Here is a 27,709-nt window from a genome sequence, read left to right on the forward strand (position 1 = left end):
GTCTCGCGATTGACTTTGTAGAGATATTAAACGTCTTTTTGAGACGCGCTTTTTTCGTCTCGAAAGACTGCACCAAAAAAATGTTTGTCTGGCACCTGATGAGATGAGCGAAAGTCTAGATGCCAAAGAAGCATAAATCAAATAAGTTCAGCTAGAGGTGACACGAGACTAGCGTTGATGATCTAGTGGAGGAGCAACGCGAAATGAAGCAACCAATATCAGAAGCCGTAGAGCCCCCGTGTTTCGGAAACCCATCTTTTGGGAACGGGTTGGCCGATCAGCCAAATTTATCGTTACCAGCAACGCTCAAAGACGTTGTTACTCCTTTGAGACGAGGGAGGGTAATGTGAGGGGCAACGGTTACTAATGCAATCTTTTACATTCCATTGATTTCGCAACGGATTCATCGCAGATAAGAGGTTCAAAGTTACGAGCATGCCTGAGAGCGGATATCAGGGAATAGAGCGGAAGTAGAGAGCGTGCATCACTGCCGTGTTCGGGAAGGCTTCAAGTTCCATGCATAAATTCAAGGTTTGGATTGAGTTGCCCGTCGCTGCCGAGTCAGAGGCTAGACCATTGATGAACAGAAAAGGCGAGCCAATTAGAGGCCCTGCCTAGGTTCTGACATCAAAGAGGCGTTGCTCATTCTGGGAATGGCCTCGTCGCAGTAACGAGGAGTTTTCTCTATAGGGTAGCTTTGCCTTCAGGCTCGATATTAGTGATATAAACATGGCGATCGAGGGAGAGAAGGATAATCGTTCATATTCCTTGCATCGTGATCAATTTCTACACTCATCGAAAGCCTTTTTCTTCTTTTGACATCATTCACGTCATTTTGCCTTCGATAAGACTGTTGATCGTCGTAACTAGACTGCTGGTTGGCACTTGGATTCCAGCTTTGACGTCAAAGCACACATCGCAATATGAGCCATCGATAAATTCACGATAGTCCGAGATGCTTTCCCATCTCGGAGTGGCGTTTCCAGTGATCCGAATCGAGAATCAAAAAGCAACTGCAGCTATAATATCAACAGGCATCTTTGTGCTATCGCATCCCCGACGATCCTACGGCGATGGCGATATCCGCTAAACCTTCGAGAACAGAAATGGTCACTAATCCTGCAGCTCACCTATGCAGACAAGGGTTAGACATATGCCAATCTCCTGCTAGAACGTCTTGTAATCGCCAACGGGGTGGATACGGTTGGCTGAGGATCCTCGCGAGGCCTACAGACGGGCATGCCGCTAAGGAGGATACATGCACCGGGGACGTCACGATTAGCGGACCGTTGGTGTGGTTTTTTCTCTTCTGCTTGCTGCACCCAATCTAGGGCCCGCGTCGTGTCCCCGTGGTGCAAGGAACGGCCAAGACATGCGCGGGCAGCTGAGGGATGGATCGCCGAGACGGAAGGCGTTTTCTGGGCGTCCAGGGCAGAAACGGGTGTTCCGGAAGATGCCTTCTTGGTATCTCGGTATACAACAGCTTGGCGCAGACTTGGCGAACGGGAAAAAGCTGCCGTGGTGGTGTCGAGAGCTGGACATGAGATGGTGGCGATGGACATCACGAGCGGGAAAGTTGATATGCGACGTTAGGTTTAAGCTTAGAGATAAGTCTAGAGCTGAGCGCCAAAAAGGAATTATTCGTGAAACTAGTGATCTACAGTTCTCTATACAGACACCGAATTCAAGACTCGGTTTACCAAAACGACATGGTCAGACACTCGTCAAGGTCTCATCCGTTCGCCGAGGGACCGGGTATCATGCGTACATACGACAGCCAAGGATACCGCCAACAACGGGCAACTTCACGTGCATTAGACAAAGCGGGAATCGGAAATGTCAGGCCAAAAGAAACTCACCAACACCCAGAAAATGATAAATAATCCCTGCCGTTAAAAAAAGTGGCCAGCAAAAGGACCCAATAAACAGAGGTAGTGCGTGTTAGTGTCCGGGGTGCAATCTATCCAGTGAGATCTCTCCATTTCCCCATGTGGCCGTTTCAAATGGCTCTGCACGTTTCGCGCGGGGAGATGGGGGGGCTCAACGGGGAAAAGGTCTAGATTTGGTAAAAGAGAACAAGGCCTGGCGATTGAGACAGCGATCTAACCAGGAAGAGAGACCGAACGGTGGAGTATTCTCGGGCGAGGGCTAGATTTTACAATTCAATCGCTGCGACGACCTGTAAATTTACTTGCTGAGAATACGGTACAGTTTGCCAAGACTCTTAAGCCGAGACGATGGATTCGAGCACTGGAAATCGGAGGATGTCCGTGTTACGAGCAGCAATGGTGATACGAATTACAGCGGGTAAAAAGCTGTATTCTTTTTTTGTCTTGTTATTTTGCTTGGATTGGGGGAGATTTGTTATGTCTTAAGAACCCAAACGCATATGCACGTGCGCATCCCTCATCTTCAATGCACCAGCAATAAGCATACTTTTGTGCTTGCGAATAAACTTACTTTCAAGCATTTCCACAACTCTAAAAATCTCTGCAGGGTTTTTCCTTCTAGATACCCACGATTCGAAAAGAGAGCACGCGACTCGCCCAGAAATCAGCTTCTAGCCAAGCAGTGTCACCGATCGCTTGGCCATCTCTTGTCCCGCAGTTTGTGGCGTAGCCCCCCATGCTTTTCGGTCCTCAAAATTCTGACCAATAGAAACGACGAATTGGAGCTGCAGATCTCGCACGTGGGGTGTTGGAGAGAGGTGATAGGGTTGATATGCTTAATTCTTTAGTGCCCATGGATAAGCTCCACTCCAACTCTTGTTCGGCTGCGGATCCAAATGCGGCAAACACGCACGATGGGTGTGAAAGGCGTGAAGCCACCGTGTAATCGGTAGCCATATCGTCTCACCGAGGAGCTACGCACAACACAACACGCAGTGGCTTCCAGCTTCTGGACCTGGGTGGGGGTGTACGCACGGAACTACTGTAAGCTTAGGGACCTTTGAGTTTTTAGCCTCTTTGGCAGGGGGGGGGAGCTCCAAACGACCCATGGATAACTTTTTTTAATGTTTCGGTGGTACTGCAGAATTCCTTTAAAGTCTCCCCTCCAGGACCCCGAACTCAGATCTTGTCTTTCCTTGCTCGAGCATCCCTTCTTCCATCTCCCCCTCCGACTTCATCAGAGAAGCAAGCTTCATACAGCTTAGCTACCTTTCTTTTTACTCCCTTCTTTTACACAACAGCCAGGATCCGTCACAATGGTTCTCGAGGCTTATACTTACGTCTTTGCCATTGGCAGTTGCTTCGCTCTGCTTGAGGCCTACAACAACGGTGCCAGTATGTAGCCCCTCATCTTCACATGGTATTTCATGAGTAACTAACATTTCTCTTCACAGACGATGTCGCCAACGCTTGGGCTACCAGTGTCTCATCGCGCTCCGTCACATACCGAGGAGCCATGGTGCTCTGCTGTATCTTCGAACTCCTCGGCGCCCTAGCAGTCGGTGCCCGAACCGCCTCGACAATCAAGAACGGCATCATCCCCATGGAGTCGTTCCGCGACAATGCCGGTGTCCAGCTCCTCGCCTTCGCCTGTGCCTCGGCTGGTGCTTCCATCTGGGTTATGTGGTGCACCAAGCACAACGCCCACGTCTCCTCCACATACTCGCTTATCTCGTCGCTCGCTGGTGTTGGTATCGCTACTGTTGGTGCTAGCAAGGTCGAGTGGGGCTGGAACGGTGGTCAGGGTCTCGGTGCTATCTTTGCTGGTCTCGGTATGGCTCCTACTATCGCTGGTTGCTTTGCTGCCATCATCTTCTCCCTTGTCAAGTGGGTTGTTCACGTCCGAAAGAACCCTGTTCCTTGGGCTGTCTGGACCTCTCCCTTCTTCTTCCTCATCGCCGGTACCATCTGCACTCTCTCCATCGTCTACAAGGGATCTCCCCGTCTTGGACTCGCTGAGAAGCCTGCTTGGTACATCGCCTCCGTCACTCTCGGTGTCGGATTCGGTCTCTTCTTCCTCTCTGCCATCTTCTTCGTCCCCTTCGTCCACGCCGTTGTCATCAAGAAGGATTACACTCTCCGCTGGTGGGATGCCGTCCAGGGCCCTCTCCTGTTCAAGCGCCCCGCTCCTCCTGATGCTGAGAACGCTCGCGTTCCCAACTACGCTGTCATCCAACACGGTGCCGAGGAAGATGACGTCTCCGTCTCTCAAGAGTCCGAGGACCCCAGTCCCAAGAAGATCAGCGACGATGAGATCACCCCCGCCGCCGCCCCCAGCTCCGAGGTCAACGAGAAGCAGCACCTTAACCTTTCCGAGTCTACCCAGGAGGATTACCAGAAGATGCTTAAGAAGGCTGAGGAGAAGCACCACGCCAACCTCCGCAAGGGCAAGGGACCTCTCGGCTGGGCCATGCGCACTCTCCACGCCAACCCCATCGGTGCCGGTTCCATCCACGAGACTCACAACCTGATTGCCCTCGTCAAGCGCATCCCCGCTCAGATCGTCGTCGCTCTTCTCTACGGTGCTCACTACGACATCCACACTGCTCAGATGGGTATTGAGGCTACTCCCGAGGGTCGCCGTATGGCCCGTGTCTACGAGCACGCTCCCAAGTACCCCAACGAGGTCGAATACCTGTACTCTTTCGTCCAGGTCATCACTGCCTGCACTGCTTCTTTCGCTCACGGTGCCAACGATGTCGGTAACGCTGTCGGTGTCTGGGCTGGTATGTACGCTGCTTGGCACTCTGGCAAGCCCGCCGAGAAGAAGGCCGAGGTTCCTCTCTGGCAGATTGGTATTGTCGCTGCCACCATTTGCATCGGTTTCATCACCTACGGTTACAACATCATGAAGGGTAAGTCTCAATCATATCGTCTCTTCTGTACAACTACTAACTCTCACTAGTTATGGGTAACAAGATCACCTACCACTCTCCCAGCCGTGGTTCCTCCATGGAGATGGGTGCTGCCATCACCGTCCTCGTCTTCTCTCAGTACAAGCTCCCCGTCTCCACCTCCATGTGTATCACTGGTGCCACCGTTGGTGTCGGTCTCTGCAACGGCAGCCTCAAGGCCGTCAACTGGAAGCGAGTTTTCCTCCTCGTCTTCTCCTGGATCATGACCATCCCCATCGCCGGTCTCATCGGTGGATGTCTCATGGGTCTCGCCCTCAACGCCCCTCACTTCTAAACATCTCACTCACGATTTTTGATACCTTTGAGGGCTTGACGCTCTATCGTTCTTTTTGATTACATGCAACAATCATTTGGGGATTGGGATGAAAATAGAAGATCGGACTGCATAGAATACCGATGTCAAAGCTGTTTATAGTACTTTATACCATTAATTGACGGAGAATACTCTCTTTTACGTTACTTCTTTCGCTCTCTAATCAGTGACCTCTGTGATCTAAAGTTGACTTGTACTTGGGGGAGCTCTAATTCTTTGTCGCACTGATGACTCAAGCAATTAATACTTTACGCTGCCTTGAACTATTGCGTCAGAAGACGGGCAAAGTCAGCCACTTACAAAACGACTGTTGATACATCGCCATGGTCACGCGACCAAACATCGCAATACGAGATGAAATAACCATCAACACCCTTGGGCTACGTCGTTCAAACCCTGTACTTGGTGACTCTTGGCAGGAACCGTGGTGTAAGCCGAGATCTTGGCCAGCCTTTGACATCTTGGCGTGCTGATGGCGTTTTACGTACACCCTCACTCGCATCAGTACCTTGGCAACATCTTGGCGCATGGACTAATCTTCGGTAGAGTCGTATCATGATCAGCCATCGAAGCTTCTATGCGTTCTTCCATGACGAGGTCCGTGACGAGTCCCTGCAGTCGCATCATGCCTTGCGTAATCTGGCCGATAGCCGGGCACCGAGCCAATTGTCAATGGAGTACTGTAAGTGTCATGTCGCATGAGGCGGAAATTGTGTAAAGTTACTTTCGTGTCCGTGTCACTGGCGGATATTACCTTCATGCGAGCGGAACAATTCAAGTCCGTCGGGTCTCACGTGATAACCACAAAGTTATCAACACGAATTGGTGCAACGCAAAGCTGGTCTGAATGCATTAAGAAGAATTACTATTGCAATTGCAATGAAAGTCACTAGAGAGGAAGTAATTATTTTAACGGCTTTGTATTAACATATGATTATTACTTCTACCTATGCTAAGAAAGAAGGCATTGGTGTATTATAGCAAACCAAAACAGAAACCAAAACGCCGATATCAAGCTTTTTGAACTGTCTATTGGCACCACATCTGCACAGGAATAGAGACCTGGTCCAAGACATCAAAGTCCATACCCCACTGCTTGAAGCTGACAACGATCATGTCAAAGCTCTCAAGCTCCTCCTTGGTCCAGTCCTCATCAGCCAATCGGGGAATCTCGGGGACAGCAGTCTGCTTCACCAAAGAATCGGCAAAAGTGACATCCATGGAAAGCTTCTGGAGCTCCTTGGCGAGTTGCAGGCCAGGGGAGTTGACGAGATGGTCCTGTCCGGCCTTGAAGCCCATGCCGACGACAAGGATTCGCTTGCTGAGCTCGATACCGGAGTCACGACGCTTGGTCTTGCTGGTACCGCGAAGCTCATCAACAATCTTCTGAGCCTGGGTTGCAGGGCGCTTGTTCATCTTATCGGCGCAGGCCTCGAGGAGGGGGAACTCGCAGTTGGAGAGGAGGTAATAGGGGTTAACAGGGATGCAGTGACCACCAACTCCGAGGCTGGGAGTATAGGGCATGTAGCCGAAGGGCTTAGTGGCAGCAGCGCGAGACACTTCGAAGGCGTCAATGCCAAGACCCTTGCAAGCATCAGCCATCTCATTGGCATAGGCGATACACATCATGCGCTGGCAGTTCTCGTAGAGCTTGCACATCTCAGCAACCTCGGGCTTGGAGACAGGGACAATGCTGTCGAAGACGCGGCCATAGAGACGGACAACGGCGTCGAGAGATCCAGGGATGACATCATCGAGGCCAGAAACAACCTTGGGGATGGATCGCATGGGAGGCTCAACTCGGCCGGGGTCAATGCGCTAGTACTTGTTAGTATAAGTCATGGTAAGATAGTATAGATGGCTCGGCTTACCTCGGGAGACATTCCGGCGAAGAGACCCTTGGCCTTAGCAATGGGACCAAGAAGTTCGCGAGTTAGACCGACAGAGACAGAGCTCTCAATGACAACAGTGCAGCCAGGACGAGCCCACTGCTCAACACGACGAAGAGCAGAGCGAAGGTATGACAGGTCAATGGTGCGGTCAGAGCGAAGAAGGGTAGGAACAGAGATGAGGAAGTGGGTAGCCTTGCCAAGATCAGACTCGTTGGAAGTGAAAGAGACGTTGGGTCGAGCACTGAACTCCCCCCTGAGGAACTCAAGTCGATCTTCAGAGATGTCAAAGCCCATGATCTCGTACTTGGAGTAGGAGGAGAAAGAGTCTACAAGACCAGTACCAACGAAGCCGACGCCGATCACTGCGACAAGAGGAGTAGCCTCAGTGGGTGCCATGATGGGCTTGGCGGGTGAAGTCTTGGCTGCATGGTTCTGCTTGGTCTTGGTCTGGTGGAGAACCTTGCTGCGAGGAGCAGGTCTCTGGACAAGATTGGCAACGATAGGCATTATTGATGTAAGAGTGTGTGAATAGTGAGACACGAGATGCGGTGATGGGAGAGTAAGACAAGGAGGGGAGTGAAGAGTGTGTTAAAGGACTCTGAAGAGATGATTGTGCTGATGAGATGAGTGATGAGAAGTGAATTAAGCTGCTGGAAGCTGAGTTCTTATAGACTGTTAGTTGATACTGAAAACGCTTCTTGATCGAAGTTTTCGCTCCATCATCTCCATACTCAACCAAAAGCAGAAACTTTGAACAGTTTTTCGATGAGAGCTATGAGTACCCAGTCTAGATTCAGCAGCATTAGGAATAGTCCAACGGACTATCTCTCAACCCAAGTCTCCTAGTCCAAGATGTTGCAACCCTCCCTCTCACAATCTCGCCCCGAGAAGACGCAAAACCCGTACGAATAGGGCAAGGCGCCCAGGCTTCTTCGATCGATATGAACGAACTGCACAGCACAGACATAGCGGCGGCTCCCGCAGCCACTGTGTGGGTTAAGCACCATCACGCTCGGAGCAAAAAAAGTGGCGATTAGTCCCGGCCGGCAACAAGTGCTAGTGGTGCCTAGTGCGCAAGCGAGGAATGCAGCGCCAAGCAGAAATCCAATCCTATTACATGCCTATGACAGTGGCAATAGCATTCCGGCACATTATGATATATTACAGTTGATTTTAGAGTGCACGCGATGCACACGCGATCGACTTGTGCTGGGGCATAGGTTGGATCGATCGGGGGGGCACCATGCTTTGGAGATCCAGTGCACAGACTCGCGCGCAAGCTAATGCCAGATCAATTTGTGTTTATTTCAGGTTTAATTGCGTCAAATCAGGGAAATAACAGGGCCATACCATAAACAAGTGAGGGGTTGTATAGCAGTGACATTCAGGTCATGGGAGTGACATTCTGGCCTGGGCATCTATTCCCGATTCCCCGTCCTTGCGCTGCATGTGGACCCAGACCCTGAGATAACTCTAAATCGAAGCCTCTTTTACCATTTTCCAAGGCCTGCCAAGGTAAGTCACCACTTTAATAAAGGCCCGACCTTGGATCTAAACAGAAAATAGACCGTTCCCATCGTTTTTCCCCTCCATATGGCGCAATTGGGGTACGCCACTTATCACATACCTGCCTAAACTTGACCTGTCACATAGGCCCCAGCACTTTTTCAACGTGCAGGCTGCAGATGCAGGTGCAGAGCGTGAGAAACGGGGATCGGCGCCTTTGTTCCTGGGATATGGCAGTTGTTTTCGGTAGGTCTTGGCTATGTGATCGTCAGGTCTGTCGTACGATGGAGGGTTCAGTTCTTCATGCCATGTGGTCGCGAAGTGTTCTAGAGTTGATTCAGAGTTTGAGAGGATGCTGCCAAGCAATACATGTCAGATTATATTTGAACAGAAAGGGTCTTTCACCCGGGAAGGGGTCTTCAAGAGCCTCTCGATTGCATGGATGCAGACTTTTCATGACTATCGTACATGATTGGAAATACTGCAGAAAACTCGCTTAGTTACCTGAACGAGATTTTCTCCGATACTCATCGGTTGAACATATCCCGCCATTGACGTAGGTAAAGCCGTTCACTATCAAATACCCCACGGCACGAATCAGGACTAAACTAGGCCATCTCTAGCTAACAAAAACGCCATGTCTTTCACTCTGTCTCTGAAATTCTGCGAGGCGTTGCGGCGTGGCACACGGGGCACACGGGACAGAACGCCCTTTCCGGATATCTGAGGAATGTCAGTCTAAACAGCACACTCCACCCGTTCGACCACCCATGATGAAAGAAGCAATGATCAACGAAACCAGATTCATCTCGACGTTGATGGAATTGTTCCTGGATGTTGCTACCTTCAGTATTGATCTGCTTTCTGGATTATAGGCAGAAGGAAAAGCCTGAGACTTCGGAAGAGGGTGCCAAAATTAACTAGTCTAATTGCCCGCCAAGATATACTAAACTTTCCTAAATCATTCCGTCCCTTATGATAGAGGTCTTGCTTTTTTCTTTTTGCCTCCCCTTACCCTCTCATATCCTTTCAACGACAAACGTGTGGGATGCATGGGACGGCCGACGTGGTCGAAAACGGCCCAGGGAACTGGAATTCGACAGGGGCGAAGGCAGGATTTCAATGTTGCCAAGGCCGTTCCCTGTTGTCATGATGGGGGGACCCTGCTTGGATGATCCTTTTGCCTCGAGTGAGCTGTTGATTTGAAGGCCATGTCTTGAATTCCTCCCCCAGTTTCTCCTTTCTCTCGTTCAGTCCTCTTTTTTACGCCTTTTTTTCCTTATCTCAAACATGGCTTCTCTAAGTACACGGCCGAGAAGCGCCATGTACTCCTTTGAGGCCAAGAAGGCTTACTTTGATAAACAGTTTGTCAATGAGACCCTTCATGCTCCCGACCGTCCTCCTATGCGGCATATGAGATCATGGCACAACACTTCCTTCTCTTCTACAGCAGAGACTGTTGTTGGTGATGATGATCATGATCACCACCATCACAAGAAAGATGCCCCGTTCTTTACTCTCAATGTCATCTCAGAACAACCCCCTACACCACCTGAAGAGCCCAAGATCCAACAAGACCCTTTCTTCTCCCCTCCCACAGAAAACTCCTTCAAGCTCAAAGTCTCTCCATCAAAGGACTCTTTCTTCTCTACCACGAGTGAAGAGAGTGTCTGCCCTCTTGAGACAGACCCTGAAATCCCTAGCCCTGCTACGTCTCTCCCACCAAAGATTGTTTCATCCAAGTTTGTTGCACCAGCACCAGTGCACGCAAATGACAGCATTGAGACATGCGGTTATCCCAAGATCGACGACCCTGTCGATCCCGCGAGGGTCCTATCGAAAAGGGATCTGCGCAACCAAAGGGTCGCCTTCATGGGAATCATCGTCATTATCAACATTTGCATGGCGATCACTGCCTTCTTTGGCAAGAAGAGCAAGCTGATCTTCATCGTCATCTTGTTCGTCAAGAGCAAGGATTTCCTATCTGCGATCCTGTCACCAACCGGGATGATGTATCGTGCTATCCATGACAAGTTCTACCCACCAAAGCCTGTCAGCCGAAAATGGATCTTGTCTCTCATCCCTGCCTACTCTGAGAGTGAGGAGCAGATCGTCAAGACTATCTTCTCTCTTCGAGATAATGGTGTTGAGCCTCACAAGCAAGTCATGGTTGTCATCCTCGATGGCAAGCCTCGAGATGTTCGATCACACATGACGAGAATGGTTCGCGAGTTCCAAAGACCCTATGTCTCTCTCAAATGGAAGAAAGGTGTTTTGAACGTCCTCGCCGGATTCATGGAAGATGTCCCTGTCATTGTCATCGAGAAGGTCAAGAACGCTGGTAAGAAGGATTCCCTTATCCTCTGCCACGACCTCTTCAACTTTCCTCGTGAGAATTCTCCTCTGTACACAAAGCTTCTACGAAAGGAGATGTGGGACGAGATTCTCCCTGAGTTGACCAAGGGCGAGGACTTCAAGGGCTTTGATATGGTTTTCTGTACCGATGCCGACTCTACTATCTACAAGGGCGCTGTCGCTCTTCTGGCCAATGCTCTTGCTCGTGATGACAAGGCTATTGCTGCTTGTGGGCTTGTCCTGGTTGAGCTTGAACCTGGATATGAATGGTCCTTTTGGAATCTCTATCAACAGTTTCAGGTATGTTCACCTATTCGATATCTATCTTCCAGCCAAAAGCAAGATCCTAGGCAACAGTGAGGGCAACGAGTATTTTGCCGCATGTGTTTTCTTGGTGTTCTTTACCTTTGTGGCCTGAAGGCTGAAGCCTCTTTTGACCCCTCAACCTTATCAAAGTTCATCTATTCAACTGCAACTCTGTCTAACATACCTTCAGTACACGTTTGGACAGTATGTCAGACGGCGAGCCGAAGGGTTCATCGGAAAAGTCACTTGTCTGCCTGGTTGCATCACCATGATCGCAGTCCGACCAGAAATGGCCGGTGCTATTCGGAAATACGCCGAACCTGTTACCGGTGAACTAGTCATTAACCACCAAGTGCAATACCTTGTGAGTGGACCCCCCGGCCAAATTCTCCTAGCCCTCCCTGGGGCTGTAGGGTGTCAAAATAAACTTGGCAAAAGTCATCCTAAACTTAGGCTATATTACCTAAGTCTTTTCTAAGTTTTCATTCCTCCCCTAGCCCTCCCCAAATTCTTTGCCTCCCACTTCCCGTAGTCTCCCCACAAGGCTAACTTAATTTCTCCAACTTAGGGCACTGACAGGCGACTCACTTACTCAATGCTGTCTCAAGGCGAACATCTCCGCACCCTGTTCGTCCCTGATGCCGTCAGTGAGACGGTTGCGCCCCAGTCACTGTTCCACTACCTAAGCCAAAGACGTCGATGGGGCTCCAATGCCTATTTCAACAATTATTTCTATTTGGCTGGCGAGAAGATGATCACCATCACTCGCATTGCTGCCTCCGTTGAAGTCATCCGTCTAAGCTTGGTGTACTACCGCATTCTCAATACCGCCTTGTTCATCGCAAGCTGTGTTCGTCATGTCTCTGCTATCAAGCTTGTTCCTATGTTGGTTGTTGGTCAGTTGCCCTCGCTCTGGTTCCTCTGTTCAATCCTCCTTGAACCTGAGCTACGAAAACGAGGGCACAAACTTGCGATTGGATACTTGATCAACAAGTGCGTGTCACCAGTCATGAGTGTCATCATCTTCACCAAGGTTGCCACCAATCTGGGAAGTCAGGTCTGGGGTGTGTCTGGAGTCACGGCATCTTCTGGTCCCGTTCCTCCTCAAGTGGAGATAACGGATGAAGAGGCGAAACTGTTTGAAGTTGAAGTTGATGATTTATCTGCGGCCGAAAAAGGAGAAGCGCCTTTGTTGTTGAAAAGTTTGCTAGATGATGAGGCAATAGCCAAACCAGAGCGTTGTCGCCTCAAGGACGAGCGAGGAGATGTAGAATGCTAGTCCTCGAGGGGCAAGAAAATACCGGAGCTTAATAAAGATATCCTAAGTGTATATAAATTTACCTAATTAAATAAATATATCCTAAATATATAAAAGTTTACCTAATTTATTAAAGATATCCTAAATGGGTATAAATTTACCTAACTTAGTAAAGATATCTTAAATATATGTGAATTTACCTAAGTCTTTTTGTCATTTAGGATCGAGGTCACATTTAATGGCATCATGAATTTACCAGACTCAATCGGTCATGATAGTGCTTGATGCAACCGTTATTCGCCTTCTGAGTATGCGTCATGACTCCATACAGTGTCTACGTAAGTCTCGGCAGAAGCTTGGTCATCTTTCAATATTCTGAATACAGAAACCCAGTTCCCTTGGCAACCTTGCTAAAACCGTTGATTTACTTAACTCAATTCTAAGTGGTGTTCGGGGTCGCGTGGACTGAGTTCGCCGAGATCCCACGTTTGCGGTTTGCCGCGTGTCTCACTATCCCCGTTCTCCCATTACACAACGGCGATTGTCACTAACCGTTGGCTCACCATAAATCAGGAATCTCCTTTTTATCAAATCATTTTCCATATCAAGACAGAGTGACATCACCGCTACAGCCCGTCCCGCGGTACAAAGGTCGCCTCCCGACGCCATATCCGGGCGCCATGCATTCCAGTCATGACACTAACGCAGGACCAAGTGAGACCCCTCACATAAGCGTAAGATTATACCTCCGTAGTGTCTGAGATAATTAAATTCCGAAGGCGACTCAGTTGAAACCCCAATCGATATCTACGCCAGATAAATTTCGCCGTTATAGCAGATGTATCTTATTTCTTTTACACTTTTAGGCCACATGAACACTAATCTTGTAATCAACACGTATCATCGATAGTGATGCAATCCATGATTGACTTTTGTCACGGGTAAACCAACCTACCAGCGATGACGATTATGCTTGGTTGTTAAAGTTAATCAGTGGGTTCTAGATGTCACTTTCATTCCAGCCACACTTTGCCGAATGCTGCCCCATGCCTTTGACAGTTTATATAACCCCTCGCTCCGACTTAAGTAGCAGCGCTGCTACTCCACCACCTGAATTATTACCCTTTTTGGAATTTTCTCAATGCCTCTTCCTCGACAGTGTTTCTCTCGCTGGACCATTATCTCCGTCGTTGCCATTTTCATCATCGTCACCGTCACCGTTACGTGTGCTACTTACTTCACGCTGGCTAAGAAAAAGCACCATGCGTTTGATTGGACGACAGTCATGAGTTCTCGTGGGGATGTGATTCCTGACTTTAGCTTTGCTGGGTATCATAACTCTGCTATCATACTGCCCAACATCGCCGCCCCCAACATCACTGTTTCTTTTAATAATAGCGTTGATGTGAGGCCTGCGATACAAGCTGCCATTGATAGTATTGCTTCTTCGGGTGGTGGCTCTGTCATCCTGCCTGCTGGTAAATGGTCTATGACTGCAGGCCTGAACCTCTCAAGCAATGTTGTCGTTACCGGGTCTGCTGGTGGTAAGACCGTCCTGTCGCTGAGTGAGAAACCGTCTGTACCTGTTTTCACGCTGGGTTCTAGCAACACTGCCAAGCCCAAGTATGGGTTCAGGTCAAATATTACCAATGATTACGTTCCCATCGGCTCGTCCTCAGTCGAGGTCGTTAACAGCAGTGGTTTTGCGGTGGACCAACTAGTCTATGTCTCTAGAATAGCCACAGAGTCTTGGATAGAGGCCAATGGCATGAGCAACCTGGTGCGAGACGGTGCGTCCCAAACCTGGATACCGGTATGTAGTCCTCCTCGCTTGTAGTTGTGTATGTACTAATCTCGTGCAGGAGAATAAAAGATTCATGACGCCAAATCAGATAAGCGGTGTCTATGGCAACAATATCACCCTCAAGATACCCTTGACAGACAATATTGAGCTGGACTATCTGCAACCAGAGCTCATTGTCTATACCCCTCCTGAAACCAACAGTGAGATGGGCATTCAGGACCTCTCCATTGAGGTACCTGACACTTGCTCTGGGTCCTCTCTCAGTGATAAGACGTGCAACTCTGCTGCGATTCGCTTCCCATCTTGGACAGTTGATAGCTGGGCTAGTGGTCTCACTCTCAAGGGCTTCAACAAGTTCTTCCAGGTTGACCAGGACGCCTCTCGCATCACCATCCAGAATACTACCATGAACCGAGATAAGGATATCTCGGGGAGTGCTCTCCCTTTTGATATCATGATCCAAGGTTCACAAGTTCTTGTTCAAGACTGCGAGCAGGTTGGCATCTCGTCCGCGCGATGCTTCTCCGTCGCCACGGGATCACTGACACCTGGCCCGAATGCTGTTCTTCGTCACAAGACTCAGTCTGACTCTCAGACTATATACCCCCACCAGAGATGGGCTCAGGGTTTACTGGTAGAAGATACCTCGGTCGCCACGTACTTCGTGAACCGCAATATCAAGGGTTCGGGGCAAGGTTGGTCCATCAATGGTGGTGTTGGGTGGAACATTGATGGATATTGTGAGTTTGAGTCTCCGCCTACTGGCATCAATTGGTGCATTGGGTGCGGTGAAAACGGTAACGAACCAAAGGGCAATGCTACCTTGCTCGAGACGGGGAAGCGGGTTGAACCACAGAGTCTGTTCCAGGCGCAACTACAGAATCGCGGCGTCTATAGGTATGATGGAGAGGAAAGTTAAAGTGATTATTTGGGGGTAATGGGTTCGGAGTCGGGATATGCACGCAGGCTAAAAATGATGATTTCTATTGCAAAGGACAGCCACACTTAGAGAGGTCAACATAATTTAGAGATATTATTATTCAATTTAGTTCATAATACATGCATAAGTTTAGAATACTTTAGACAATTCGATCGCATGGCATGACATGACATTGAATTGTCGTTCGTCTCATGGTTCAAGCGTTTCACTCAGATGGAACAACGGCATATTTGAAATGAGTTTTGTCATTAATAGTAACTATTTACTCTTGGTATCATCAACGTTAAATAACCAGACCTATTCACCACCAATGTCATAGCATCTAAGCATGAGAGACCTGGACCTGATCCTTGGGATCAGTCATGGCCTGCTCGACAAAGACCTTGTGCCAGTGTCCAGTGAGGAGGAGGTGAGTAGTCTCCTTGACACCAGCCCAGTTCTCCCTAACAATATCCATGGTAGGTCGCGAGAAGACAACATCAATCTCTTCCAGAGTCTTGTTCTTGGTCTCGGGCATGAAGAAGATCTGGTAGATCTCACCAATGAACGCAATACCACCGTAGAAACCCAGAGCAAGACCAGTCCTGCCCATGGCATTCTGCATGGCAGTGAAGTTGTAGGTGACGACGAAAGAGGCGAGGAAGAGAAGAGCATCAGATGTAGTCATTCCGTAACTTCGAAGGTAGGTGGGGTAGACCTCGGAGGGAACAACCCAGGTCAGACAAGCGTATGAACCAAAGAAGCCCATGTAAATGATGAGGCCGGAGAGATAAAGACCCTCAACAGTCTGAAGCTGAGTCTTGACGTCGAACTGATAACTGACACCAATCAAGACCAGTCCGATAAAGAATCCAGGCAACATGGTGATAGCCCAGAAGCGTCGACCGAACCTCTCCATGAGGAAGATGGCGGGAATAGTGCCGAGGAGAAGAGATCCACCACCGACAAGGGACATGTAGTTGGATTCCTTCTTGTCAAAGCCAATCTGGTTCATGAGAACAGACATGTAGTACATGATAGCGTTGACACCAGTAAGCTGACCAAGAAGAATCATGATGTTGGCATAGACAAGAGCGCGACGAGCACGGGGCTCAGTGAAGAAGTCCATCCAAGGGAAGCGATGGTTCTTGGCACCTTCAGCGACAGCATTCTCCTCCGAAATGACAGAGGCACTCATAACATAGAACTCCTCACGAGACTCGCGGTCCTCAATACCGCGAATGCGCTTCCAGACCTTGTATGCATCAAGATGGCGCTTCTGGTGGATGAGGAAACGGGGAGACTCGGGGAGGAAGAGCATGCCGAAAAACATGATGGTTGAGAAGAGGAGAGATGAACCGAGAATGTAGCGCCAGTTGCCGGGGACGTTGAGAAAAATGGCACCGACCGCATAACCAAGGACTTCACCGAGGGCGATGTTGAATTGGTACAGAGAGACGAGGTTACCACGGATTCGGCGCTCGACGGTTTCAGCGACGTAGACGGGGACTGTACCGCCTTCAAGACCGACTCCAAGACCGAGAATGACACGTGATGCGACAATCATACCTGAACAGTCAGCAGGGTGATTATTATGGGGCTGAGGCAGGACTTACCAAAGTTGATTGAACCAGCTTCCAAGGCAGCACCAATAGTGTAAAGAATAATAGAGATGATGATAGCGCCCTTTCGACCAAAGTACTCGTTCGCAGGCGACAAAAGCAGCGCGCCACCAACAGCGCCAAGCGGCATGCCAGAGTTGACAAGACTGTTCTCGTGCTCAGTGAGGCCAAGGTCGTCAGGCAGGAATAAATTCGCGCCGCTGATGAGAGACTGGTCAAGACCGGAGAGGAGACCACCCATGGATGCGAAGGCTACCAGGAGCCAGGTGAAGTGCTTGGGGTTAGCGAACTGGACCTGGAAGAAGCCCTTCTTCAGACCACCAGACTCATCGAGCTGGCGCTCCATATCGTCAATGAGCTCGTCGATCTCACGACCGCCATGACGCGCTACTTCAAGGGCTTCGAACTCTGCTTTTTCGTGGCCCATAGCTTTCTGGATCTCATCCTTCTCACGGTCGACCGTAGTGGTCGAGTTCTGACGACTCTTGCCCATGATGTAATAGCTAAGCAAAAATTGTATATAGGATATAGAGGGGAGAGAAAAGGTTGTCAGTGACACCTGTCTGTAGGTAGGCTGGTGGGAAGAATTGCTTATCGCGGCGAACCCCAGGTTTTTATATGCAACCCACAATCCCGCAAGTCTGGAGAGACTTTATGTGAGTAGTCTGTTTCGCCATGGGGCACCGCAAAATGCAACGGCACAAAGTTATGGGGAATAGCAGCTAATGCGGAGCGTGCCCATGACGGTAGCACCGAAGAATTCGCCGCTGGTTCTCCATCAGAAGATGCCGTCTGAGCCGATCGATTATTATGGGGCGGAGTTCCCATAACGCGTCTCCTGTATCGATAACGCAGGCGACGTGGGATTGGGATACTTTAGAGCGGGATCACCGCGCGATTATCACCAGTGACATGATGCTTACTCGGACGATCCTCTTCTCCTACAGGCTCATCGAACCATCCATCATTGCCGAGAAGCCTTCAAGGGTCGCATTGAATGTGTCGGTCCGGTGCCTAGGCCAATGAGTCGCGTGGGCGGTCACATTGGCATGTCGACTGGTGCAACTCCCGGGAGGGATCGACATGATACTAACCGCGGATGAATGATGTTCCTTTTCTAGAAATGTTCTACGGCAAGCCTTTTACGTCACGGCAGCGGTTGACGGTCGCCCTGTTTCTCTCCACCAGCCAGCCATTTCGTAATGGAGGACCGACGTTGGCGTGAAGAAGCTGGAATAAATACTCCTAGCGTGGTATGACCATGACTTTTTTACCAAAGTGTTACGAGATGTTGGAGATGCAGATACCTAGAAAGCATAAGGCAATGCCAAGTCGAACGCTTTGCTATTCCCATGCCAAGATGGGATCTCGTGGTAGACTAGACTGATTGAATGAAAGCGGCCGCTGAAGCGAGCACTAGAGCGTTTGCGATCTCGCCATGATTCAGCCGCATCTCTTGGCTGTCAATCAGTAGTAACATGACGATGCCTCACCGTGAGAAAGCTACCCTAGGCCTAACCAACGGATCTCATGTTTTGACTCCAATTGACCGCTTACGAATCATCGCAATGTAACACAACTAATGTCAATTAAACTTTTATTTCTTGATCTAGACCTCTTGTCGCGAGATGTTATGATTTGCTACCGGAGAATCGGCATCATCAACAGCAGTCACGTACTGTAAAATACCGCGCCCAACGTCCCCCGTCCAATTGCACCACAAACCCACAAATCAACCTTAACACTTCCCCATGGCGAACGTATGTACATGCGGAGACGTAGGTATGTACTCACCACGCTCTGTCTCCATCTCCAGGGTAAGAACCTTGGATCACCGACTCTGCTCGTTTCGACTGTCGGCCCGTTGCCCCAAGCAGATGACTCCAAAAACTCCACCATCTCCAACACCACGGAAAGATACGGACCTAGATATAGCTTCTTCGCGTGGTAGACAACGCGATTTGGGCAGAACGAGGATATCACGGGGGCGCTATGACCCCCGCGATTCTGGGTAAAGGGCCGAATTCCTCCACAGAACAAAACCCCAATTTTTGCAATGGCAGGGATTATCAGGCAGACGTTTAACAGGAACTCAAAGTGGTGATCACATTTGCACTGCACTCGATTGCCAGGAGAGAAATCGAGTCATGGGCCTTGCGGATCCGCGTGAAATTCCTGCTTGGGCAGCGAAAGAGTTGGGATTTATACCGCTTTAGGAATTAACGAGTCTCCACTTGTAATCAAACCAGAAAAACAGAAGTGATTTCTTGTTCCACGGCGGAAGAATGAAACGGCAGTACGGAGGTCGGTCTCAAAAGTCTTTGCCTAAAATGACTTACGCCACAATTGCTAATCCCTGTCAGGTACAAGGAAGTACAAGTGATAAGAGAGATATAGGGAGACTGCCCTATAGTAGCTCTATAATTATAGGGCATTTAGAGGAGCCGTGTAAATAAATTACTGGCTCTCCTTGCTGTAGTTCTATTGTAATTAGTGACTATCATTTCGCTAGATGTACCTAAGATATCTTATCAAAAGTGGGTCCTCTAGCCACAGTTATCTTGAGCAAAGACTTTTGAGACCTACCTCCGTAGAGAGGAAAAATTCAGTCAATAGTGGGGTCCTGTACGACACTGGAAAACTCTTCCGATCCAGGAACTGGCGTCTTGAGGTCATCGTGAGTCTGCGGCGCAAGCAGAGCCTCAAACTTCCACCTGCTCACCCAACCCACGAACACGAATTTAGCCATTCTCATTCCCGTCCGCCACCAAAGTCTCATCTCCCTCAGCCCTACCGGCTGTGCCTTTTCTTGGCTGAACTAAGCCCTCTTGGCTCTCCCCCTCGCATCCTTGACCCCAACGCCCAGCACAAACGCGATTCTGAGAACGGTGCAGATACCCGTGACTACAATACTAAACCAATCTTCCCAGCGCCAATCCGCAAGCGCTAGATTCCCCGAGATGCGCATGCCGATGTATATCGCCGTGAGCATGGTGAAGTCAGCTGGCAAGATAGCTAGCTGCACTGTCTTCCAGATGAAGATGTCGTGCGTGTAGCGGAGGAGTACGACGAGGATGATTAGATATGACGTGCCCATGCCGCCGATCTGGTAGATGAAACAGCGGAAGTGGTCGGTTGGTGGGTAATTTATGAAGAAGGCCTGCATGGCGAGATCGTGGTCGATAAAGTTGCCATACATCCCGACAAGAGTCAGGATGGGGTCGACCCAGAGGAACCAGAGGCTGTAGATCGGGTGGATTTTATCTGTGATTGCCATTTTGATGATGTTACGATAATGCGACAAGTGTTTTACAGAATTAGCATGGTCGCAATGATTGATCTGTCGAGGGTTCTTATGCTCGTTGAGAAGATGTCAGCAGTGTCAGCGCAGTAAGCTTAGCCTCAACCCCGCGTCAGCATCACCAGCAACGGCTGCCATTGGTTTCCCTTCATTGCATAAACATGTTTGATTGGCATACCAGAGAGAAATAAGTATAATTGGTGTGATGCAATGATTATCCGGCTTGGTAATTGCATATATCCGCGGGAGATCGCTAAACAAATTTTGGGGGGTCTGGAGGAGTGTTAAATATCGATACTGTACTAACAGATGTCGGTGCTCTTAAGGCACAATCATGTTAAGACGGTAACTCAATCAATCCGACGGCTCGGGAGGAAAGAAACTCAGGACCTTGATCCCAAATGACAGAAAGACCTGTGTAGCTTATTATAAGTTTAAAATACCTTTGCTAAGTTGAGTTTAACATTCTATACCAAGGTCTGATGTTTTCTTGCTCCTTGAGGTTAGGTGTTTATTTCAGACACTCACTGGGCCCAAAACGATATCTAGGGACACTTAATTTCTATTTTCGCATTTATTTTATTGACGTAATTCTATGAATTCTCTAAATTTGAGCCGATAATATCGTATAACGTCAGATTTGACCAGCATCATGCGTTCTCATAGCGAACGTCGCGCAAAATAATTTCAGGTCATGAGTTAAACCTCGATGGGCTGACTCTGACCTCTGTCTTCCTTATGATTCCTTTACTGCTCGAATTATCATCGTCTGTCTCATGGTCTCGAGCCCGTGACGGAACACGTTGGGCGGAGGCGTGGAATGTTCCTTTTCGACCAGCATTGATTGAATCCAGCCTGATGCCCTGACCGGAATTCTGAAGGATGTTCTCGCTCTGCGACAATTAGCAACTGCATGCAGATATTGATGTGTAACATAGTGGATTTGAGGAACCTACTTCGCCTGTGTACTGATAGTTGGCCTCGTTGGAGGAGCCGTAATAGAAGTTGAATAGCTTCCGCAGCGGGGGTAGAGAACATGCGATGATGCCGAGACAGCATTCGACGTTGGAGGTGATACTGACGACGCCGAGATGATCTAGGTAGTGAAGTTAGCAAGTGAATTTATAGATCAAAGGAAGGGATCAAGGTGGTCAAACCTACATGCAATCTCATTCGGATATTTCACCGTGTCGTAGTATTTTAGGTAGGGCATCCGAATACAAGTCGCAATACTGGCTGAGACACCGAGACCGAGAATAGCGATGACGGATATCTTTCTTCGTCGAGACATTTGCAGTCCTGCTACGATAAAGAACGGAATGATTGCGCATGCCCAATCGGTCGCCATTTGGATTGCCGAAACGATGTAGCTAACGGTCTGCAAGCTGATAACCTTCTGACAAGTTCCCCTGGTATAACATGTTAGTGGAGGGTTATGTTGGCGCTTATCAAAAGTAAGCCTACAAAGCTGGATTCCATGTCGCATTGAACGGCTTGCAGTTGGCGAACACGAATGCCAACGCCAGAACGGTCACGATGACCATGATGGACATGTTGACGCATATTGGGAAAACAACTCGCTTCCGACGATCGAGGCGTATACACGTAAAGCCGATTGCGCACTTAATAATAGTCGATGAAACAAAGTATAAAAGCTCCCAGTAGGTTTGGTACTCCACGGCGCGAATAAGGTACATCTGGTTCGGAATATTCGCATCGCGAGAACCGACTCCGTAGCGCGCTGCAAGGATAGCGAAGACGACGGCTGGTATTAAGAGTATCTTTGATCAAGTTAGTCAATTTTAGGTGAATCAAAAAAAGAGGGGGACTCACTGTCGCAAGAACAGCTAGGTAGTCTTCGAAACCGAGAAGTCGTGGCGATACTCCAGATAGACCTGCGCGCACGTAAATCCTGAGATACACGACGATGACGCTTATAACTCCGAAGGCGATAGCGAAGCCTTGAACAGCTGGTCCAAGATTCTTCGGCGTCAGAGGTTCAAGGGCATCAGCGAGAGCCTGGATCTGCTCTCCCGTCATGGAAGCCGCCATCTTGGAAGTCGTCAAATTACGAATACCCAAAAGATGCGAGAATAGAACCTAGTACACGCCGTTTATTTGAAAGGGGCGGGATCTCTTTATTGCCGTGCATGATGGATCTGGTCTAACCCTGGCAGCGGCTTGTTGCCACGCAAGGTGTCGATTCCTCCATGGCTGTTGGTTGTAGACCCCCAAGAGGAGACAAGACAATTTATGGCAAGTGATGAAAAAGCTTAGGCAAACTTAGTCTCAATTACAAGGACTTTCGACCGGTTTATTCTTGACACCGCAGAATATTTCTTGCTCCCCTCAGGGCTCCCCATGTCGAGGTTACTTCTGGATCATGCACACGGGACGTTTTACCTCGCTAGTCTTGATCTGTTTTCAGCTGTTAGGGGTCTGGTAGGGCCAAGACACTCATGTCGCTTTTGTTTCGTGTACGCGGGGTTCTGATTGGAGTGATTTATGTGGTGGGAGGGGGGAAGAAGCAAGTTGTTGGTATTAAAATACGACCTTGAAGACCTCGGCATACAATGCCGTGGCTTTTTATCCCAAAATCATACGAGAATGCGAACCGTTCTAGTCTTCCGTGTGATGCAAGTCATCGCCTGTAAGCCCGAGTGTAGAGTAATAGTACATCATCTCACTGTCTCATCCGCTTTTCTCCCTATAAATGGAAATGCCATATTAGGACCTCAGGCAAGAAATGTCTGATCTGAACAACACGTCCACTTCCAGTGGTTAGAGGGAAGAGGCGACAACTGGGGGCCGTGTTGGTCCCCCTGCTCCGGGGAAACCATTCCCCTGGTCCTGAACGTTGCGCTACAGCTTCATATCCAATAAAAGCAGCGCGAATTGGAAATAGAGTTTGAGCTACTGAAAGAGCCAAGGAAGAACATGATATGAGAATCCAGGGACAAGACTCGTAAGCGAATAAACACCAGCGAGCAAATTGCCTCTGTCCCGGTCTCAAACACTTCTGTAAGAATGTTCGAGTTGGGATAGCAGTTCATATATGTAAACTCGGCCACTCCCAAAGAAAAAGGGCACAAAATGGCTGTTATTTCATCAGATAGGACCGTTTGTAATGGATAACAATTTGATGAAAAATTCTTCGTGTTTCATTTGCGCAGGCCCTGGCTTGAGTGCCCACCTGTAGCGCAACGCCGCAAAGGATCGTTTTTACGACCAGGGATGATGCAGAAACGACCCCTAGGGACTCCATGATGTTGGTTACCTGTCAGTTTTCCGACAAACCAGTAGCCGCCAGTCACCGCCCTCGCTCAAGATTCCTTCTTCAATCACCTCTCTCTCCTCGTCCTCGGCATTTGCTTTTTCCTCTCGTTACAAAGGCCTATTGTCGCGTCCACAATGGGACCTATTCTCGCATTCATAGCCATTCTGGGCTTGTATCTTCTCGGCAATGCAATTTATTATGTCACGCTGCATCCGCTAGCCAACATCCCCGGCCCAAAGATCTGCGGGATCACCCGCATTCCCTACTGGTTGGCTTCGCTCAAGGGCGAGGATGTCAAGTGGATGAAAAGCTTGCACGATCGATATGGACCGGTTGTTCGCTTTGGCCCGACGGATGTGAGCTACACGGCTAGCGAGGCTTGGAATGATATCCATGGTCCTAAAGTCACGGAGAAGGCGCAGGAGTTTTCTGTGCAGCCCGTGAACGGTAAGCCATTGATATGAAGGAAATCGAGCTTAGCTTATACAGATGTTAGGCGTTCCTAGTATGCTAACTACCAATACTGAGAACCATACTCGCGTGCGGCGCCTATTTTCACCGGCCTTCTCAGAGCGCGCCTTGAAACAGCAAGAACCTCTCTTCAAGAAGTACTCAGACCTTCTCATGTATAAAATCTCCGAAGTTGGAAACGACGGTGCCAAACCAGTCGAGATGACGCAGCTTCTCAACTTCACAACCTTTGACGTGATGGCTGAGTTATGCTTCGGACATCCTCTCAATCTTCTAGCACAGAACGAATACAGCCCTTGGGTGAGGTCCATCTTTGAATCGCTCAAGATGCTGCCTATCGCGTCTATGATAAACTACTACCCGATTCTCAACGCCATATTCACACGTTTTGAACCAAAGTCAGTTACACAACAGCGCATCACGCATTGCAAGCACTCAGAAAATCGTGTGAATCACCGTTTGGAGAATGGTTCTGATCAGCCGGATGTTTGGAACTTGGTCATGTCAGCAAAGGAGGGCAAGGGACTTACACTTCAGGAGATGCACTCTAATGCGGAACTGTTTATGCTGGCTGGATCTGAAACAACGGGTACGTATTAGAGGTGGACTTCTGGTAGACTTGAGCAAAGACAACTAACATGATCAAACTCTAGCGACACTACTGAGCGGCTGCCTTTATAACTTGCTTACATATCCTGAAAAGATGAAGACACTACTCGAAGAGATTCGCGGCAAGTTCACGAATACTGACGACCTTACGTTCGAACGCCTAGCCGAACTAAAGTACATGAATGCTTGTCTGAAGGAAGCTCTTCGCGTCTACCCCCCAGTTCCCATCGGAAGCCCACGAGTCGTCCAACCAGGCGGCCAGCAGATTCTGGGCAAGTATATCCCAGCAGAGACGCGTGTATCAGTCCACCACTACTCCACATACCACTCCGAGTCAAACTTCAGGGACGCCGATACCTTCGTGCCGGAGAGATGGCTTAAGACGGATTCGAAGTATGCTGGAGATATGTGGGAGGCTCACCAACCCTTCGGATTTGGACCTCGGAATTGCCTTGGACAGAACATGGCTATGCATGAGATGAGGCTCATTTTAGCGACGTTGCTGTTCAACTATGATCTTGAGTTGTGTGAGGAGAGTCGGAATTGGGCGGATCAGAAGTCTTTTGCGTTGTGGATCAAAACTCCGTTGATGATGCGGGCGAAACCTGTTGCTACGCATACTAGGCTTAATATCTGAGCATTGCTATAGGGAATAAATCAAGAAGCACAGCCTCTTCCACTGTAGTGTTTACCTTCGATCGGGCCCGTGACTCCCTGCTCCTCAACTCCAAACGCGAGATGGCCAATCTCGCTCTCTGCGTTTGTCGTCGATACCTCTCCCCATCTCAATTTTATTGTCGCCATCAGATCCAATGGGCCAGCTCCGCTTTCCGATATCTCCAAGGGATGAACAGTAACCGCGCCAGCCTTTCCAGTTGTGTTGCTTGAACTGATTGGAATGCAGTGGCAAGCAGCTGAAATGACCTTGGAGTTGCTTCCTCCTAGAACCATCTGGCCCGGCAAACTGCGCTTTGCCAAAATCATCGGACTGAGAGCAATTATCGCTGATATTGAGAAACCGATCAAAATGGCCACAGACGAGAATTGAAGGCCGCGATCAATTTCTGCTATTTCATAGGGAATCATGGGGTCATAGACTAATTAGAGTTTAGCAATGAACAGATCCAAGCACTTATTGCCAGTCCCTGGCACAGCATGAAACCACTTACATTCGTAGTTGCTCAAATAAAAGCAGTTGGAATAAACCCAGTGCAGGATACTGCTAATGGCAAGAAGTGGAATGGACCAGCGGTAAGGGAGTTGCAGTCGATATGTTGATCGTTGGTCACCCCTAGGGTTCGTCACTCTCAAAGACTTGAAGTTAATCCCATAGCTAGCCCATTCTAGCTCGGCCAGCATTCGAGTTATCAGTCCATTCAATGTCATGTAGCATAAAGATAATAGGAGTTGAGGTGTATTCGATATCATGGTAAGACCAAGCAGTGATGCTGACTGCAGTCCAGAATCATTGACGTCGGCATTATTCTGATGATGTGCGAATCGAGACTCTCGCCTACATATCAATATGTTAGCCTTTTGAGACAGCACATGGTTGAGTGGCGACTTACAAAGACTGTGTCTGCAGTGCAGGTGCAAGAAGAAGCCCACTAAGAACTAACAGACTTCCGATAAGCATGTAAGAAAGGATCCAAATACCCGGGTTTACTGCATTGCCAGCTACCAAAAGTTTCTTCTTCCATGGCCGTGAACTGCCGAGTGCCCTGTCTGGATCGAGCTTCATATGCAGGTCCTCAGCGTTAAGGGTGCACATTCCCTTTGTGCAGGTATCTGGCTTAGAGATGAAGGATGAAATCGCATCCCCGACAGTCATGAGAGGATTTTCAGTACTCCAAGACCTGACCTTCAAGGTATAAGCGCATAGTAGGCACTTGGAGATACACATGATGCAGACAATAAGAAGAAGAGGATTTGCAATGCTGAGGCGACAGGGAGCATCAAATCGTTCGGAGAGACAGTAGTCAACCTTCATGGTTTGAAACGCGGGCTTATACTTTGTTTCGTTCATGTGAATGACTCCAGTGTCTGGATCGAGTTGTATATAGTAACCAGGTACCGTATTATTATTAGTAGAGTTAGTAATGAGCTCGCGTGAATCCCTCAACCGTTGATACTGGCCTGCGAACCAGAGGGAATTTGGTGCATCGAAATCGTACCAGCCATTATTTTCATTGACGACATTGGCACGAGTCCACTGAGAGTTAGGCGTGTTATTCTGATTGCTCATGACCATAACGACATGCCGGTAACTTAGCATAAGGAAATCAAGATCATTATAGCGTCGCATACAGTCTTGAAATTCCAAGCGCTCCCAAGACTCTTCATCTAGAGAACTCTTAATTCTCCTGATAGTTTTGTTGGGGGTGCTGTTGCTGTTCACAAGATATGTGTAGTTGGACCAACTCGTCACAGCCGGAAGAGTAAATCTTGCACCATCTAGAAAATCCTCCGAAACCATGATAGCCACAAATCCATTCGTCGCCTTGGACTCCAGAACAGAACCGTTGAAGACCAAATGTAGAGGAATACTGGTAAGCGAGAAGAGCGCCCAAAGGAATATCCGACGCTTCGAAATAAAGCGAAAGTTGTGAAGAGAGTGAACGCCTATTTCTACCCAGCGCTTTGCAGCATGAGCGCGATCGACATCTTGCCTCGTTGGAGCAACCAGGACTTGCATGAAGAAATTTGATGAGCCGAGGACGCCTGTTCCGATGACGTTGATGGCGAGATGGATCCAGAGATTTGCGCGGGAAACTTTATCGCATGAACCGCTCAGGATGGCTGTTTCTCCAAAGATAGATGCTCCGTCGCCGTTGACTACATGAAGGGATATGATGAGTGCTGTGACTAGGAAGACTGTGAGGATTGAAGCGAGAATGGTAAGGTAAAGAGCCGTCCTTCTCCAGCCAGAGAGCTTCTTCATGACTTCCATGAGTTTTAATCAAGCTGCATAAGAGAGCAGAAGAAGCATGAGATAATAAGAAGGTATAAATGCTAAGGGTAAAAAAAGACAAAGAAAATGGAGCATCTCAAGAGTCTGGCATGAGCTGGCATCTCCAGATTTGGTGGCGTTCCAGCTGAGCCTCTAGTCTATCAGCCTCAGCGTCGTGACCCAATAGCAAAGGGAGATTTTCGCCATCGAACGGAAGGCCGCCAAGAGCGCCCAATTACAAGGAGGAATCTCTGAATCGGTT

At 48.9% G+C, this 27,709-nt stretch overlaps 9 protein-coding genes across 9 annotated transcripts; 4 read left to right on the forward strand and 5 right to left on the reverse strand.

The window, feature by feature from the left end:
* Positions 1-3,205: 3,205 nt before the first annotated feature.
* On the forward strand, positions 3,206-5,138 carry FMAN_13891 (uncharacterized protein; the record flags this gene model as incomplete). Its single annotated transcript, XM_041833417.1, has 3 exons — positions 3,206-3,284; positions 3,344-4,804; positions 4,855-5,138. 3 exons carry the CDS (start codon positions 3,206-3,208, stop codon positions 5,136-5,138), a joined length of 1,824 nt encoding a protein of 607 aa, XP_041683783.1.
* A 1,068-nt stretch (positions 5,139-6,206) lies between these two features.
* Positions 6,207-7,576, reverse strand: FMAN_13892 (uncharacterized protein; the record flags this gene model as incomplete). The annotated part of the gene is made up of 2 exons (XM_041833418.1): positions 6,207-6,995; positions 7,049-7,576. The coding sequence occupies 2 exons, from the start codon at positions 7,574-7,576 to the stop codon at positions 6,207-6,209; spliced, it is 1,317 nt and encodes a 438-aa protein (XP_041683784.1).
* A 2,289-nt stretch (positions 7,577-9,865) lies between these two features.
* Positions 9,866-12,515, forward strand: FMAN_13893 (uncharacterized protein; the record flags this gene model as incomplete). The annotated part of the gene is made up of 3 exons (XM_041833420.1): positions 9,866-11,230; positions 11,427-11,600; positions 11,805-12,515. 3 exons carry the CDS (start codon positions 9,866-9,868, stop codon positions 12,513-12,515), a joined length of 2,250 nt encoding a protein of 749 aa, XP_041683785.1.
* A 1,120-nt stretch (positions 12,516-13,635) lies between these two features.
* On the forward strand, positions 13,636-15,217 carry FMAN_13894 (uncharacterized protein; the record flags this gene model as incomplete). Its single annotated transcript, XM_041833421.1, has 2 exons — positions 13,636-14,307; positions 14,357-15,217. The coding sequence occupies 2 exons, from the start codon at positions 13,636-13,638 to the stop codon at positions 15,215-15,217; spliced, it is 1,533 nt and encodes a 510-aa protein (XP_041683786.1).
* Positions 15,218-15,560: 343 nt separating this feature from the next.
* On the reverse strand, positions 15,561-17,332 carry FMAN_13895 (uncharacterized protein; the record flags this gene model as incomplete). Its single annotated transcript, XM_041833422.1, has 2 exons — positions 15,561-16,786; positions 16,834-17,332. 2 exons carry the CDS (start codon positions 17,330-17,332, stop codon positions 15,561-15,563), a joined length of 1,725 nt encoding a protein of 574 aa, XP_041683787.1.
* Positions 17,333-19,657: 2,325 nt separating this feature from the next.
* FMAN_13896 (uncharacterized protein) lies at positions 19,658-20,116 on the reverse strand (the record flags this gene model as incomplete). The annotated part of the gene is made up of 1 exon (XM_041833423.1): positions 19,658-20,116. One exon carries the CDS (start codon positions 20,114-20,116, stop codon positions 19,658-19,660), a length of 459 nt encoding a protein of 152 aa, XP_041683788.1.
* Positions 20,117-20,832: 716 nt separating this feature from the next.
* FMAN_13897 (uncharacterized protein) lies at positions 20,833-22,192 on the reverse strand (the record flags this gene model as incomplete). The annotated part of the gene is made up of 5 exons (XM_041833424.1): positions 20,833-21,033; positions 21,097-21,236; positions 21,302-21,549; positions 21,605-21,921; positions 21,974-22,192. The coding sequence occupies 5 exons, from the start codon at positions 22,190-22,192 to the stop codon at positions 20,833-20,835; spliced, it is 1,125 nt and encodes a 374-aa protein (XP_041683789.1).
* A 1,359-nt stretch (positions 22,193-23,551) lies between these two features.
* FMAN_13898 (uncharacterized protein) lies at positions 23,552-25,134 on the forward strand (the record flags this gene model as incomplete). The annotated part of the gene is made up of 3 exons (XM_041833425.1): positions 23,552-23,864; positions 23,914-24,477; positions 24,542-25,134. The coding sequence occupies 3 exons, from the start codon at positions 23,552-23,554 to the stop codon at positions 25,132-25,134; spliced, it is 1,470 nt and encodes a 489-aa protein (XP_041683790.1).
* A 20-nt stretch (positions 25,135-25,154) lies between these two features.
* On the reverse strand, positions 25,155-27,447 carry FMAN_13899 (uncharacterized protein; the record flags this gene model as incomplete). Its single annotated transcript, XM_041833426.1, has 3 exons — positions 25,155-25,594; positions 25,667-26,010; positions 26,066-27,447. The coding sequence occupies 3 exons, from the start codon at positions 27,445-27,447 to the stop codon at positions 25,155-25,157; spliced, it is 2,166 nt and encodes a 721-aa protein (XP_041683791.1).
* Positions 27,448-27,709: the final 262 nt, after the last annotated feature.

The sequence above is a fragment of the Fusarium mangiferae genome (assembly GCF_900044065.1).
Source record: "Fusarium mangiferae strain MRC7560 genome assembly, contig: FMAN_scaffold007, whole genome shotgun sequence".
NCBI classification, from domain to species: domain Eukaryota; kingdom Fungi; phylum Ascomycota; class Sordariomycetes; order Hypocreales; family Nectriaceae; genus Fusarium; species Fusarium mangiferae.